Source organism: Malaclemys terrapin, chromosome 2, assembly GCF_027887155.1.
Source record: "Malaclemys terrapin pileata isolate rMalTer1 chromosome 2, rMalTer1.hap1, whole genome shotgun sequence".
NCBI classification, from domain to species: domain Eukaryota; kingdom Metazoa; phylum Chordata; order Testudines; family Emydidae; genus Malaclemys; species Malaclemys terrapin.
This window is the reverse complement of record NC_071506.1, coordinates 176,672,130-176,684,260: the sequence shown is the minus strand read 5'-3', so window position 1 is coordinate 176,684,260 and position 12,131 is coordinate 176,672,130. Positions and strand designations below refer to the sequence as shown.

The 12,131-nt window shown below is 42.1% G+C and overlaps 1 protein-coding gene across 2 annotated transcripts in view; it reads right to left on the bottom strand.

Moving 5' to 3' along the window:
• MOCOS (molybdenum cofactor sulfurase) overlaps window positions 1-11,913 on the bottom strand; it is a 363,943-nt gene extending 352,030 nt beyond the window's left edge. The window contains exon 1 of one of the 2 annotated variants that reach the window (XM_054018759.1): window positions 11,674-11,913. In XM_054018759.1, the coding sequence (XP_053874734.1) occupies window positions 11,674-11,845 (172 nt within the window). In that variant the 5' untranslated portion in view covers window positions 11,846-11,913. The remainder of the gene's footprint in view (window positions 1-11,673) is intronic. The other variant, XM_054018758.1, reaches the window with a different exon arrangement.
• Window positions 11,914-12,131: the final 218 nt, after the last annotated feature.

The window sequence follows — 12,131 nt, the reverse complement described above, 5'->3', positions numbered from 1 at the left end:
TTCATTTATGCATGTCACAAAATTGGATAAGTCTCTACTCAGGGGAATCCAGAACTGAGAAAAACGTTGTTTGATTAACATTGTTCCTAAGCTGCTCTGAAAATATTTTAGATCATGTTGCTTCAGAGCCTGGTCTGAATGAACACTGAAATCACATCTTCTTCCTCCTCTTGCAAATATAATATTCCCTTGGCTCCTACACAGAAAGAGAAAGAGGAAGATAATAAGAAATAGGACAATAAGAGAATGATAGATCTTGTTTGGGGAAATTTCTCTATCTGGTTTCATACCCAGATTTCATACACCAGATAGAAAACTAATGTGGTTGTGTAGGGTAGCAGTCCCATGACAAGTATATTTTACAACTTATTTTGCCATCAAGGATGAATATGAGAAAACAAAAACACAAAACTGGCACAAAACTGACTCACTGTTCATAAACACTTTCAGTTCCCTTTTCGAACTGCTGTGTTCTGAATCAGTGACCTCAGCGAAGTACAGAAACATTCCTAACAAAATATTTTAAAATGCCATTTTAAGTAAAATATGCCTAGTATACATTCATACCTATGCTTAGAAACCATTGTTATAGATGCCTTAGAGACATCTTAAAAAGCTCTACATGCCCCCTTTTCCCCCCACCCCAAATATCTTCCCTGGCCAAGATTCATGTCTCCCTCACCCTCCTCTCTGCTCTGCCAATGTTCCTAGTCTTGTCTGCCCATTTGTCAGCTTCTCTCATTGGTGATTACTACAAGGCAGCCCCCTGTGCCTGGTATGATCTTCCCCAGCTTAACCATAAAGCTTCTTTTCACATTTAAGATCCTCTTAAAGATCCATTTCTGCTATGATGTATATAGTGAATCAAGTTGATTGGCATATAAACTGCCCTTCCCCTCTCTATTTGTGTCTGTCCTGAGACTGGGAGCTCCTTGGAGCAAGTACCCATCCCTTCTTGAATGTCTGGAAAGCATCTAGCACTTATGGTAAGTGCTACAATAAACAAATCACTAATAATACATGGACTAGCACAGAGGTGGGCAAACTACGGCCCCTGGGGGACGGTCCTGCCCGGCCCCTGAGCTCCTGGCCTGGGAGGCTAGCCCCGTGCCCCTCCCCCGCTGCTCCCCCTCTCCTACAGAGACAGGGCCGGGGGTTGGATAAGGGGCAGAGGGTCCTGGGGGGCAGTCAGGGGACAGGGAGCAGGGGGTGGTTGGGTGCGGCGGATGGATAGGGCAAAGGTTCTGGCGGGACAGGGCATGGAGAACAGGGGGAGTTAAATAGCGGGTGGCGTCCCAGGGGGCGATTAGGGGCAGGGGTCCCGGGAGGGGGTGGTCAGGAGACAAGGAGCGAGGGGGGTTGGATGGGTGGCGGCTTCTGAGGGGGCAGTCAGGGGGTGGGAGGGGTCGGATAGGGGGCGGGGGACAGGCTGTTTGGGGAGGCACAGACTCCCATACCAGGCCCTCCATGCAGTTTTGCACCCTGATGTGGCCCTCGGGCCAAAAGGTTTGCCCACCCCTGACATAGCAGCACTTCTGTGGGTCAGATTCCAATCTCACTTACACCAGTGTAAATCTAGAGTAGCAATTCCACTGATATCAACCTGACCATGTCTCTGCCTTAAAATGTATGAAATTTCTTTGGATTAATAATCTTATCTTATTTTTAAAAAAGAAATAGCTCTATATCTAATACAATGGAATGTAATATGTACATAGGTGTTTTCTTACCAGTGTATTTCTATCTTACACATGAAACTACCACACGGCAACATTACAATGAAAAAAAATCTTAATTGAAAATAGTCATTGTTGAATATAAAAACATTCTTGCTGTTGAATTTTAAGGAACAAAAAGTTTCAGATATGCTCAATTTGTTCAGTGAACGATCAGAAAGTAGCTTCTCCTTTTACAATATAATCTCTTCCCTGTACTGACATTTTCATATACTATACAACAAAGTGAACACTACTGTGCTTTATATAGATATCCCTTACAGGGATCCCACACTAACATATCTGAACATTAAAACTAAAATGTTCAAATTTGGGTGCTGAAAATTAGTCATTAGTGCCTGAGAATGTGCAACACCCATTGACTTCCCAGAGGCTCCTCTCTAAATCAAGACATTGATTTAGACACAGGAGTCTAAATGTGGATAGAAGTGCCTAAGGCACCCAAATCTGAACCTTTTTCGCCAAAGGATCTAGTCACAACTGATCCTGTCTGTACTTGTAAAGTACAAATGAGAAGTCTTGGGCCTTGTCTTCACTTACCGGAGGGTCTGGCGGCACGCAATCGATGTTCTGGGATCGATTTATCGCGTCTGGTTAAGACGCGATAAATCGATCCCGGATCGATCCCGGAAGTGCTCGCAGTCGGCGCCGGTACTCCAGCTCGCCGAGAGGAGTACGCAGCATCGACGGGGGGAGCCTTCCTGCTGCATCTGGACCGCGGTAAGTTCGGACTAAGGTACTTCGAAAGGAAGTTCGGACTAAGGTACTACTAACGTAGCTGAATTTGCGTACCTTAGTCCGAAGTGGGGACTTAGTGGGGACCAGGCCTTGAACTTGCACCATTATTTACAGCAGCAGCATACTTGGTACTTACAGACTTGTTTCCTAGACTCTTCAGCTGAGCTTACAGTTTTAAAAGCCTCATACTAGAACACATGCATTTAAATGAACCAGTACAACGGTTCCTCAAATACTTCTGAGAAATGTATTATAATGACAAAGCTGAGGTTAGAAACTACATTCCATACATCAATCTGAGTAGTGCAATTGCCAGAAACAGAACAATCCCTGAATCTTTGGGGCAATCTTTTTCCTCTTCCAAAACTAAAAATTCCTTCAATGTTGAAATATTATGGCAGTTTCATGATGGGGACTACTGTTTATTTGGAGCTCAGTCCATCAACACCAGAGCAAAAGATCAAGCAGCACTGCATGTGCTACACCATGTGTACTAGTGATAACCTTTTGAATCATGATGCGCCAGATGACTATTGCCTAATGACACGTTGCTGCTCTAAAAATTTGTGAAGGAACAAAAAAATTTAAACATCTATGCATTGTTGATTTTATGTTTATATTCTGTATTAAATCCTTTTACACTCAAATAGCTCCTACTCTACTTCTCAGTGTGAGCTCATTAGGTAACACAGACAAGTACATTAAGAAGTGGTCATATTCAGCTAACCATTTACACAATCAGAAACTACAGGAACTGTTAGTAAGATTGTGTCAAATCACATTGTTGTCATGATAGTAATGCAATCAATTGAACAGCCATATAATAAGCTGCATATAACACGGTCCTCTCACCACCAGCACTCCACCCATAATCCATCTTCTTTGAGGTGTATTCTAATGTTACAAACCTTCAAACACCAGCTGCTTTCCCCTAACAAACCAAAATGTACCCCTCTAAAATGCAGTGCAGCATGAGGAAACATTCAGTACTGGCCCATGACAGATTTACTGTCACGTAATTCATGCCTAATGGGAGCTAGAAACGCAAGTTCTCTGTGTTTGGGGAGAGCAAATCCCAGTTTCCTCTACTCACTCTCCCTAACCAGTAGTTTCTGAGCTGCTGGGGTTTTAAGTCATGACCGTTTTTATGCCTAGAAAAGATACATTTTTAAACCCGCTAACAATGATCTAAAGTATTTGTTATAATTTTCCTCTCCCTTCAAGTCCAGTACTTTTGGATCAACTAGCTTCACAGGAAACATGCCAAAATAGTCCCGCAAGGATTTTTGTATATTCTCTGAAACGGTTTTTCCCTGTAAAACATGTGGCTTATGCAGGACACATGACAGTGTGATGTGGTATAGAGGTTATACTAGCATGTTGTTGAGATGACTGCCATTACGGACGTGTGGTTTATCAGTTGTGTGTGACACTCCCAGACTCATACTGGTACACCTTTATTGCACTCCATGTATGCTATCGTTACCTGGGGTAAACCATCAATGTGTGATCTAGCCCAGAGTGTGGCGTTGTACTGCCCCTGGAGCAGCCCAAGGGGGAGCCTGTTATTTAGACCTGGCTCTGGGCAGTAGTAATTTTTGTTAGGCTCCCACCCACTCCATGCCTTCTCCTGACCTTCCCACCTACCTGGACAACGCTCTGCAAAGTCTGCACAGGAAGTGGTGGTATGGTGAACCAGTCCAAGAAAGTAAGGTCACCTGCTGCCCCCTCTCCTGCCTTCCATTGGCACATAGGACGGGTCATATTCTGGCCCTTAGATTGTAAGCTCTTTGGGGCAGGGACTACCTTTTTGTGATTTGTGTAAAGCGCCTAACACAATGAAGCCCTGATCATTGATTCAGGTGTCTGACGCAGCGATAATACAAATAGTAATAAATCTCCCAGATAAGTTTAGGTAGCATTGTATTCTATTCAGAGCTCCATTGTGCTTAAGGTCGCTTGTTTGTATCTATGTTTCACATACTTGTTTGGCTTTTGTTTCTCTTGTTAAAAGGACTGAGGATTCATGAGTGTGAATCAGAGCTGACAAAGTTTAAACTAACATTTCTTTTGGTTGGCGGGGGGAAAAAAGGCCTAATGAAAAAGTTTATGAAAGATTTTTAGGAATTTTAATTTTTTTTTGTACTGAAATTCAAAAATGAAAAAATTGGGGTGAATTTGCTTTCCCCCTTCTTCTAATCCCCCCCCACTTTCAGTAGGAAGTTGGAAAAAAAGTCACAAAGAGGAGGCCACAGTTCCTGGAGCGAGAGGGGCTGCAGGATGAAAGGGTGGTGGGAGAGACACTGCTGGAAGAGGGCGCAATGCTTGGCCAGAGCTAATCCCCAGGACGGTCAAGAGGAGGTGTGACTTGCAGTGAGTGAACCCTGCGACATTTGATGGGGCCTGGCTCAAATGTCGCAGGGTTCACTCACTGCACCTCAGGTTTGCTCCACTGTGGCAGGAGGGGGGAGCACTGGTTTCCACCTGCATGCTCACCCCCCTCATACCAGTGAAGACCTTTTACTTTTTCAAAAGGTGTAATATCTCCAGCCACTGTCAGGGCATGGGTGGCTCATCTTTCAACAAGGCATAATTAAGCTATTTCTGTCTGACTAGCACAGGCCTGCACTTTTTTTTTAACCCGGTTGGGTGATAATTAAATTAGTGACATAAATATAATCCTAATTATCAAAGTAATCTTTACACACATATTGAGACTAGACCATTACTAACATGTTCTCACCGCTAACAGTAAATAACAGAAGTTTCTGCTGAAGGGGAAAGCAGGTCTCAGCCTACAAAACAAAGATTAAAAGGGCAGACGTGCCAGTGTACAAATCATTACTGTTCTGCAAATCAGCAGGGATTCATATACATATGACACAACTCTCAGATCAAACACCAAAATGATTTCATCTTTACCATTGCGGAGTAAATAATAAATCTGAGTGGTGCTGGATTATGAAAAGATTTAAGGCTAAAAATTAATTCACAGCATTTGAAGAAGAAGAAAAAAATCTTTCCAACCTTCATTCACTAGTTCTTGATTTCAGCCAGGACATAATAGGAGATAAACTCATGCCTATGATTATTGTCCTCTCAGAGGACAGAACTGACACTGCTTGTCTAATAACCCTCAACAACAGAATAATGCTGTCTTGAGAAGAACTATTTGCCCCACTATCCTATTTAGAGACAAAGACCCAAGATAACTGTTAACAGTAATATGAAAACATAATTATTTGGAGAAGACAAAGGTCAAATACCTAAATGTTGTTTGTTTTGTTATTGAAAAACAGAATGAGAATAGGTGACAACTTTGAGTGACCACCCGCATTTCAAGGAAATAAAGGACAATTTTATTAATAATTCAAGACTAAATTTATGAAAGGACCAACACCCATGATGTTTTTTATCAATTGTACAAAATTATGCACAACAGACTTCACAGCACCTTAGTATTGTATGATATTTTTGCATGTCTGTTGCTGAAATATGGATGAGCACCATCTATTAACTTGATATGGGATTTGGGACATTAGGCAGCAAGTGAGGATTATTTTATTTCTTAAAAGACAGGTGGTCACTCTAGTGCCCTGCTAATTCTTCTTTCTGGGTGCATCTGTATATGAACACAGCCCTATTATTCTTGCAACAACTCCCATTGAAGTCAATGAGAGCTTTTTCTAGGAAAGGAGTACAGGAACAGACCCATAACTGGAAAAGTACTTTGGGATTAAATGTAAATTATATACATTACATCTGCTTCTTCTCAAAGACGTGATACTGTACAGCTAGAACATGATTTTTTTTCTTTAATGCTGTGATTTCATTAAAGCAAATCATTCAACATAAAATATATTAGATCCTATTACTTAAGAACAGACTCGCAAACACTGTTGATTTTTTAACTGTTTCTAAATTAAAGGTTTAATACTCTGACCCTATGTTATAGATAAGTGTTTTGCTCGTGAGTTTAAGGCCAAGGTCACACATTCTGTGTACTCTCTTGCCTATAAGATAGGGATCAGTTTAATAGCCTCCACGCATACGTTTAGAAAGTATTGCCCAATCTGTCAGTTAATAGTCCTCCAAGGAGAAACTTACAGATAAACTTTTGCTTAAAAGGAAAGTCTTAAGGCTTATGTGTTAAGCATAACAGACCCCTGATGATTTAAGGAGCTGCTCTAGTTCTTTTTATCTTTTCACAAAGCCTTACAAGTGGGATTTGGGCAACTTTTTTTTCCTGCTGGAGTCAGTGGTGAAATTCCCATTGATTTTAATGGGAGTAGGGTTAGGCCAATGCTAAGCACTTTGGCAAATCTCACCTTTATTTTAGGCAGAGCAGATCTGTATTTCATACCCACCTTTGATTTCTTTCCAATAATCATGAGAACCATTATGCATTTAGGGCCACAATCGCTCAACCCAGCACCAAGGGCGAGTAGTGAGGCTGTGAGATGGATGTCTGTATAGAGACCAGGGTGAGGGACCCTACTCACCCCAGGTCATGGTGTGACAGCAGAGCTTCTCAGTGTAAACCATCAAACAAGTGCAACAGACAGCAGAAACTGAACTGAAAATTATAATGGGGGCTTTGCTTGATTTGAATTATGTAAAGGAGTAAGATGCTTCCCAAGAAAACATCAGCCCTAATTCACATATAGCCTGTAGGAGGATTCCAAAAAAGCATAGGCTTAAAAATAACACAAAGTGATGAACTCAGATATACATAAAGAAATGACATCTCTAGGTGTAAGAAAGTTTGGGCTTCCCTACTTTAGAGACAGGTTCTGCAGAACTGAGGGATCAAAACAGGATTCCTCTGGTAGCTGCTTTGTAGATGTCTTTGTTGGAAAGATCCTGAGGCTAGCAGTAGAAGCCACCCTGTGTAAGATCGAGAAAGCCTTGATATGGCCTTCTAACTTTTAGGCCAGTCACACCATAGCAATGCAAGCTACAATCAGAGAGCATTTCAGCATAGTTCACTTAGTGACAGCATCATCTAAGGAACTGATGTCAATTGAAAACAAACAGTTGGAAGGACTTTGAACGCTTTAGTTCACTCCAAGTAGAACTCTAGGACACTTTATCCTCTTGCATTATGAGAAAGGCTTTAGGAGGACTATACTAAGGTGGGGGGTGAGGGGCAAATGTTGGCAAGACAACAAGCTCATTAAGGTGAGATAAGGACACTGTCCACCTTGGAGAGGAATCTTGGATGACTCCAAAGGACCACTTTGTAAAATCTGGTATAAGATGGATCAATCACTAACGCTTGAAGCTCGCTCCTTTTGTAAACTGACGTGATTCTGGGATGCATTCACAAGAGTGTCAAAACACACTGGAGATAATTGTTTGGCGGTACAGAGCACTGGTGAGGCTTCAGCTGGAGTACTATCCAGCTTGGGCACCACACTTAAAGAAAAATATGAACAAATTGGAGAGCGTCCAGAGGAGAGCAATAAAAATGAGAAGAGGTATAGAAAACATTACCTATGAGGAAAGATTGAAAAAAAAAATGGGCATGTTTAATCTAGAGAAGAGAAGGCTGGGGAGGCCCTCATAACAGTCTTCATATACATTAAGGGCAGTTATAAAGAACGGTGATAAACTGTTTTCCATGCCCACTGAGGGTAGGTCAGGAAGCAATAGGCTTAGTTTGCAGCAAGGGAGAATTAGGTTAGATATTAGGAAAAACTCTCTCGCTCTAAGGATATTTAAGCACTGGAACCTGTTACGTGGGGATTCTGTGGAATCCCCGTCAGTTAAGGACAGGTTAGACAAATACTAGTCAGGGATGGTCTAGGTCTACTTGATTCCTGCCTGGCATGGGGAGAAGGACTAGGTCATCCCAGGAGAACACATGCAATACTAGCCTGTGCAGATAGTCATGACTAAGCTTTTCACAAAAGCCAACCCAAAAGGCAAAACACTGAACTGGCAAAGCTGTTCCTGTACAAATAAGATATTTCTAAGTACTTGGGGAGTATTCCTATGTGCATGTAAGCTTCTACAAGGTCCAAAGTTCATAGTCCCTTGCCATCCTCTAGAAATGGCATGACGATTTCCCTGGTGAGTATCTTGAACGCTTTTATTGACCACATATACCTTGAACCCTATTGTCTTATTCATTATCAGGAACGACTAGAAATATTTTTTCCCCCCTCTTTCACCTCTTGCTCAATTACTTTCTGTACCAGAAGGGATGAGTTTTCCTGCAGCAGAAATGAAGAAGCCCAAAAACATTCATTCAGCTGAGGAAGGGACAATCTGAAGGTTAGTTTGAAAAAACTCTCTATGTTCCGGACCCATATTTACAGATGACGTGGGACTCTCCATGATATAAAGCTTCTAGTCATGGCCCCAGTAGGGAGATCCTGACAGGTTACTGAAAGCTGCTGGTTGGCTAAATGCTCTGGAGCCTTTTAAACACTCAAAAAAATTACATACTGAAAGCTGGGGGAGGGAGGGACAGGCAAAAAAGTAGAGATAACTGAATGCCAGCTAGATTGGGCAATTCAGGTCACCTTGCCACAGACTAACATGCAATTTAGGGTTATCATACATTCTATTTTATGCTCAATATTTATTTTTCCCTGGAAACAATATAAAATACCCAACGCCCATAGCCTGCTTTAACAAAATCTACTGAGGCTTGATTTTGTGGCATATATAGATAGATACACACACACACGGTTTTCCAAAATGGATACCTAAAGCTAGGATCCTAATTCTCTTTTTAGACCCTGATTCTGCAATGTGGGTGCAGAGATTTATTCACAGAGAGGTCATTGAAAGACCCAAGCTATAGACACTTAAAAGGCTTGATTTTCAAAATTACTGAAGTTAATAGGAGCTACTGGGTTCTCAGCACTTTTGAAAATCAGGTCACTTGTATACGTGTCTACAGCAGTGGTTCCCAAACTTTAACAACCTGTGAATCCCTTTCACTAAAATGTCAAGTCTTGCAAACCCCCTCCTAAAAATGAATATTTCCAGGGATTTTCTCCTTTACCGGAGTATAAATTATAAAAACATTGATCTTGGAAATATAAAATGTGTTTTTATGACATGCTTATTACATGCTATTTATTATTATTTATCATCACAGTATTTTATTATATTATGAAAACAGCAACACTCTTCCAAGATCTCACTTTCGTAGCTTGTATCACTTTGAATAAGCCTGTTATAAGACAAGGCTCTTATGTTTCATCAAGGAGTATTAGATGTGAAACAGCATTAAGGTATTTAAGAAGCCAACTCAAATCATTCCTCCTACACAAACATTCAGGTCTTGAGCAGTCCAGGCAAACAACGCACGTTACAACAAAGCTTAAACTTGTTCTTCAAAATAATTTTAAAAAACAATACTAGCTGCCTATTTAATTTTAAAAACAGCAAAAAATATCCACCTCCCTTTACATTTCTTATGAGTCTTGAAGTTTACATCTCCTCAGTGTGATAGATATGCTTGCTTTGATCTGCTTAGCTCTTGGAAGTCCAGGGGTCCGGGCTGCTGGCCCCATGCTGCCCGGGGCCCCAAGGACAGCTCTGTCCACTATTAGGGATTTTTTTTCCGCAACCCCCCTGTAACATTTTGCGAACCCTAGGGGTTCACAAACCCCAGTTTGGGAAACACTGGTCTATAGGGATTTAGAATCCTAACTTTAAGCACCGGTTTTTAAAATTTTGGTCCAAGTTTATTTGTCACACACAAACTTGTTTTCAAACTTTCACAAATATGAATAACTGATACCTTCAAATTAAAATTCTATAAATCTTTGTTTCTTTAAAGAAAAAATGCTCAATTATCTCAAACTATCCCTTGCTCTCTTTCACTCGTTTTCGCCTTTTGATGTAAATTTTAAAGGCCAGTGTCACACATTAAACCATTAGCGACTTAAACACAGATCCTATAATCTATTACAAGAAACATTTTCACAGAAGTAATAAAAGAGAATAGACACGATAAAAATATTCTTAGTAAAACGAGCATATTGACTTGATCACAAATCTAGGATTGGAACTGTGTGTATGTTACTTACTTTGCTCCCTGTGTTATTTTAATTTTTCCAAAAGTCTTGCGGCCACAGCAGCCATGGGCATGGATCTTAAAACATAACAGTACATCATTGGTATGCCCTTTATTCTTATTGCCAATATAATATCAGCTTGGATATGGGAAAGCAAAGTTTGACTTTGAAAAATAAAAATTTTTACAAAAGAGAAATGTCACTCACTTAGAGAAGTGTTGAGATTAAAATCTTTACCCGCCTAAAAGTTGTGAATTGTACTGTTGTTTTTAAAGCTATTGCTGCATTTTGTCATTATTTCCCTGTGAAGATCTGTATCATTTTACACCAATACAAATACAATTTTAAAATTTTATATAAAAAAGAATGTCCTTTACTTATGTCACTATTAAGACCAATGAAGAAAATTTAAGTCCTGTTTAAAGGTGACCTGAAAAGGTGGGAAAACAGGCAGGGTTTGTGTCCTTTTTTTTTTTTTTTTTTTTGCTGCTTATAGCCCTATACAATATTGCTATTTATTTTTAAATAGGCTTTCTCCCCTAGCTTTTTAAATTAGAAAGTCAAGTCCTGCCTAGGATGGTGAACAGGTGACATAGTGACATCCAAAGGGCGAAGGGAGGGAAAGGTGAACAAGTAGGGAGAGATCTCCATCAAGCATTCTTAAAACTACAATATCCACCTGCTGAAGTGAAAAACCAGATTGACAGAGCCAGACGAGTACCCAGAAGTCACCTCCTACAAGACAGGCTCAACAAAGAAAGTAGGGAGAGAATATTTTTTATCAGACTGATTAGAGCCCTTGGTCTCAAACGCTAGGGACCGGGCCTGACCCTTTCTACAGCAAACACCCAACCTCTGAAGGGGTAAAATCTGGGCTGTCTAGCTCTGGAGCGAGCAGACAGGACGTTCCTAGTCTTTGGGGTCCTCTCCTGCAAGGAGCCTGCACTTACACTCCAACCACTCAACTTGCCGGCGCTTCTTCAAACTTCTGCGAAGGAAGGAAACTTGGTGTGTTAGTTTCGGTTCAGCTGCGGTGCCTCACAGGGACTGTGCCTAGGGTGGCAGAAGTTGTATAAGCAGCTGCCTGTCCTAGGGCCTCTCAGTGAGCGAGCCGAGCCCACAGCCCCTTCCCCAGCCACCTTCACTACAGATCGGGTTACCTCCGAGCCTGCGGAACTCGCTTTCCCGCATCCCCTGCATGCTGCCCCCGCTGTAGCCGTAGCCGGCCCCGGGGGGGCACAAGCGCTGGAAGTACTGGAAGGACAGCAGCTCTCCCCATGGCGGCGCCGCCTGCTGCTGCAGCTCAGCCCTGCTCTGCGCCTGCCCTGCCATGATGCAAGCCCTGAGCTGCTGCAAACTTTCCTGAAATAGGAGTCGGGGCGAACCCCTCCCAGCACATGACGGACGCTCAGCGGGGGCAGGCGGAGATCTGACGAGCTCCTCCTGCCGCCCGCCCCCAGCAAAGGACGCTCTACCCAGCGCCTGCTTCTGCTCTCAAGGCCTGTTCCTACCACTGGCTTCCTCCCTGCGCGCACTCAGAGCCCTTGTCCCGCTGCTGGAGGAGGGGAAGCGCCTGTTCTAGGGTGTTGAGAGAAGCCCCTTGGTGAAAGAACCCAAT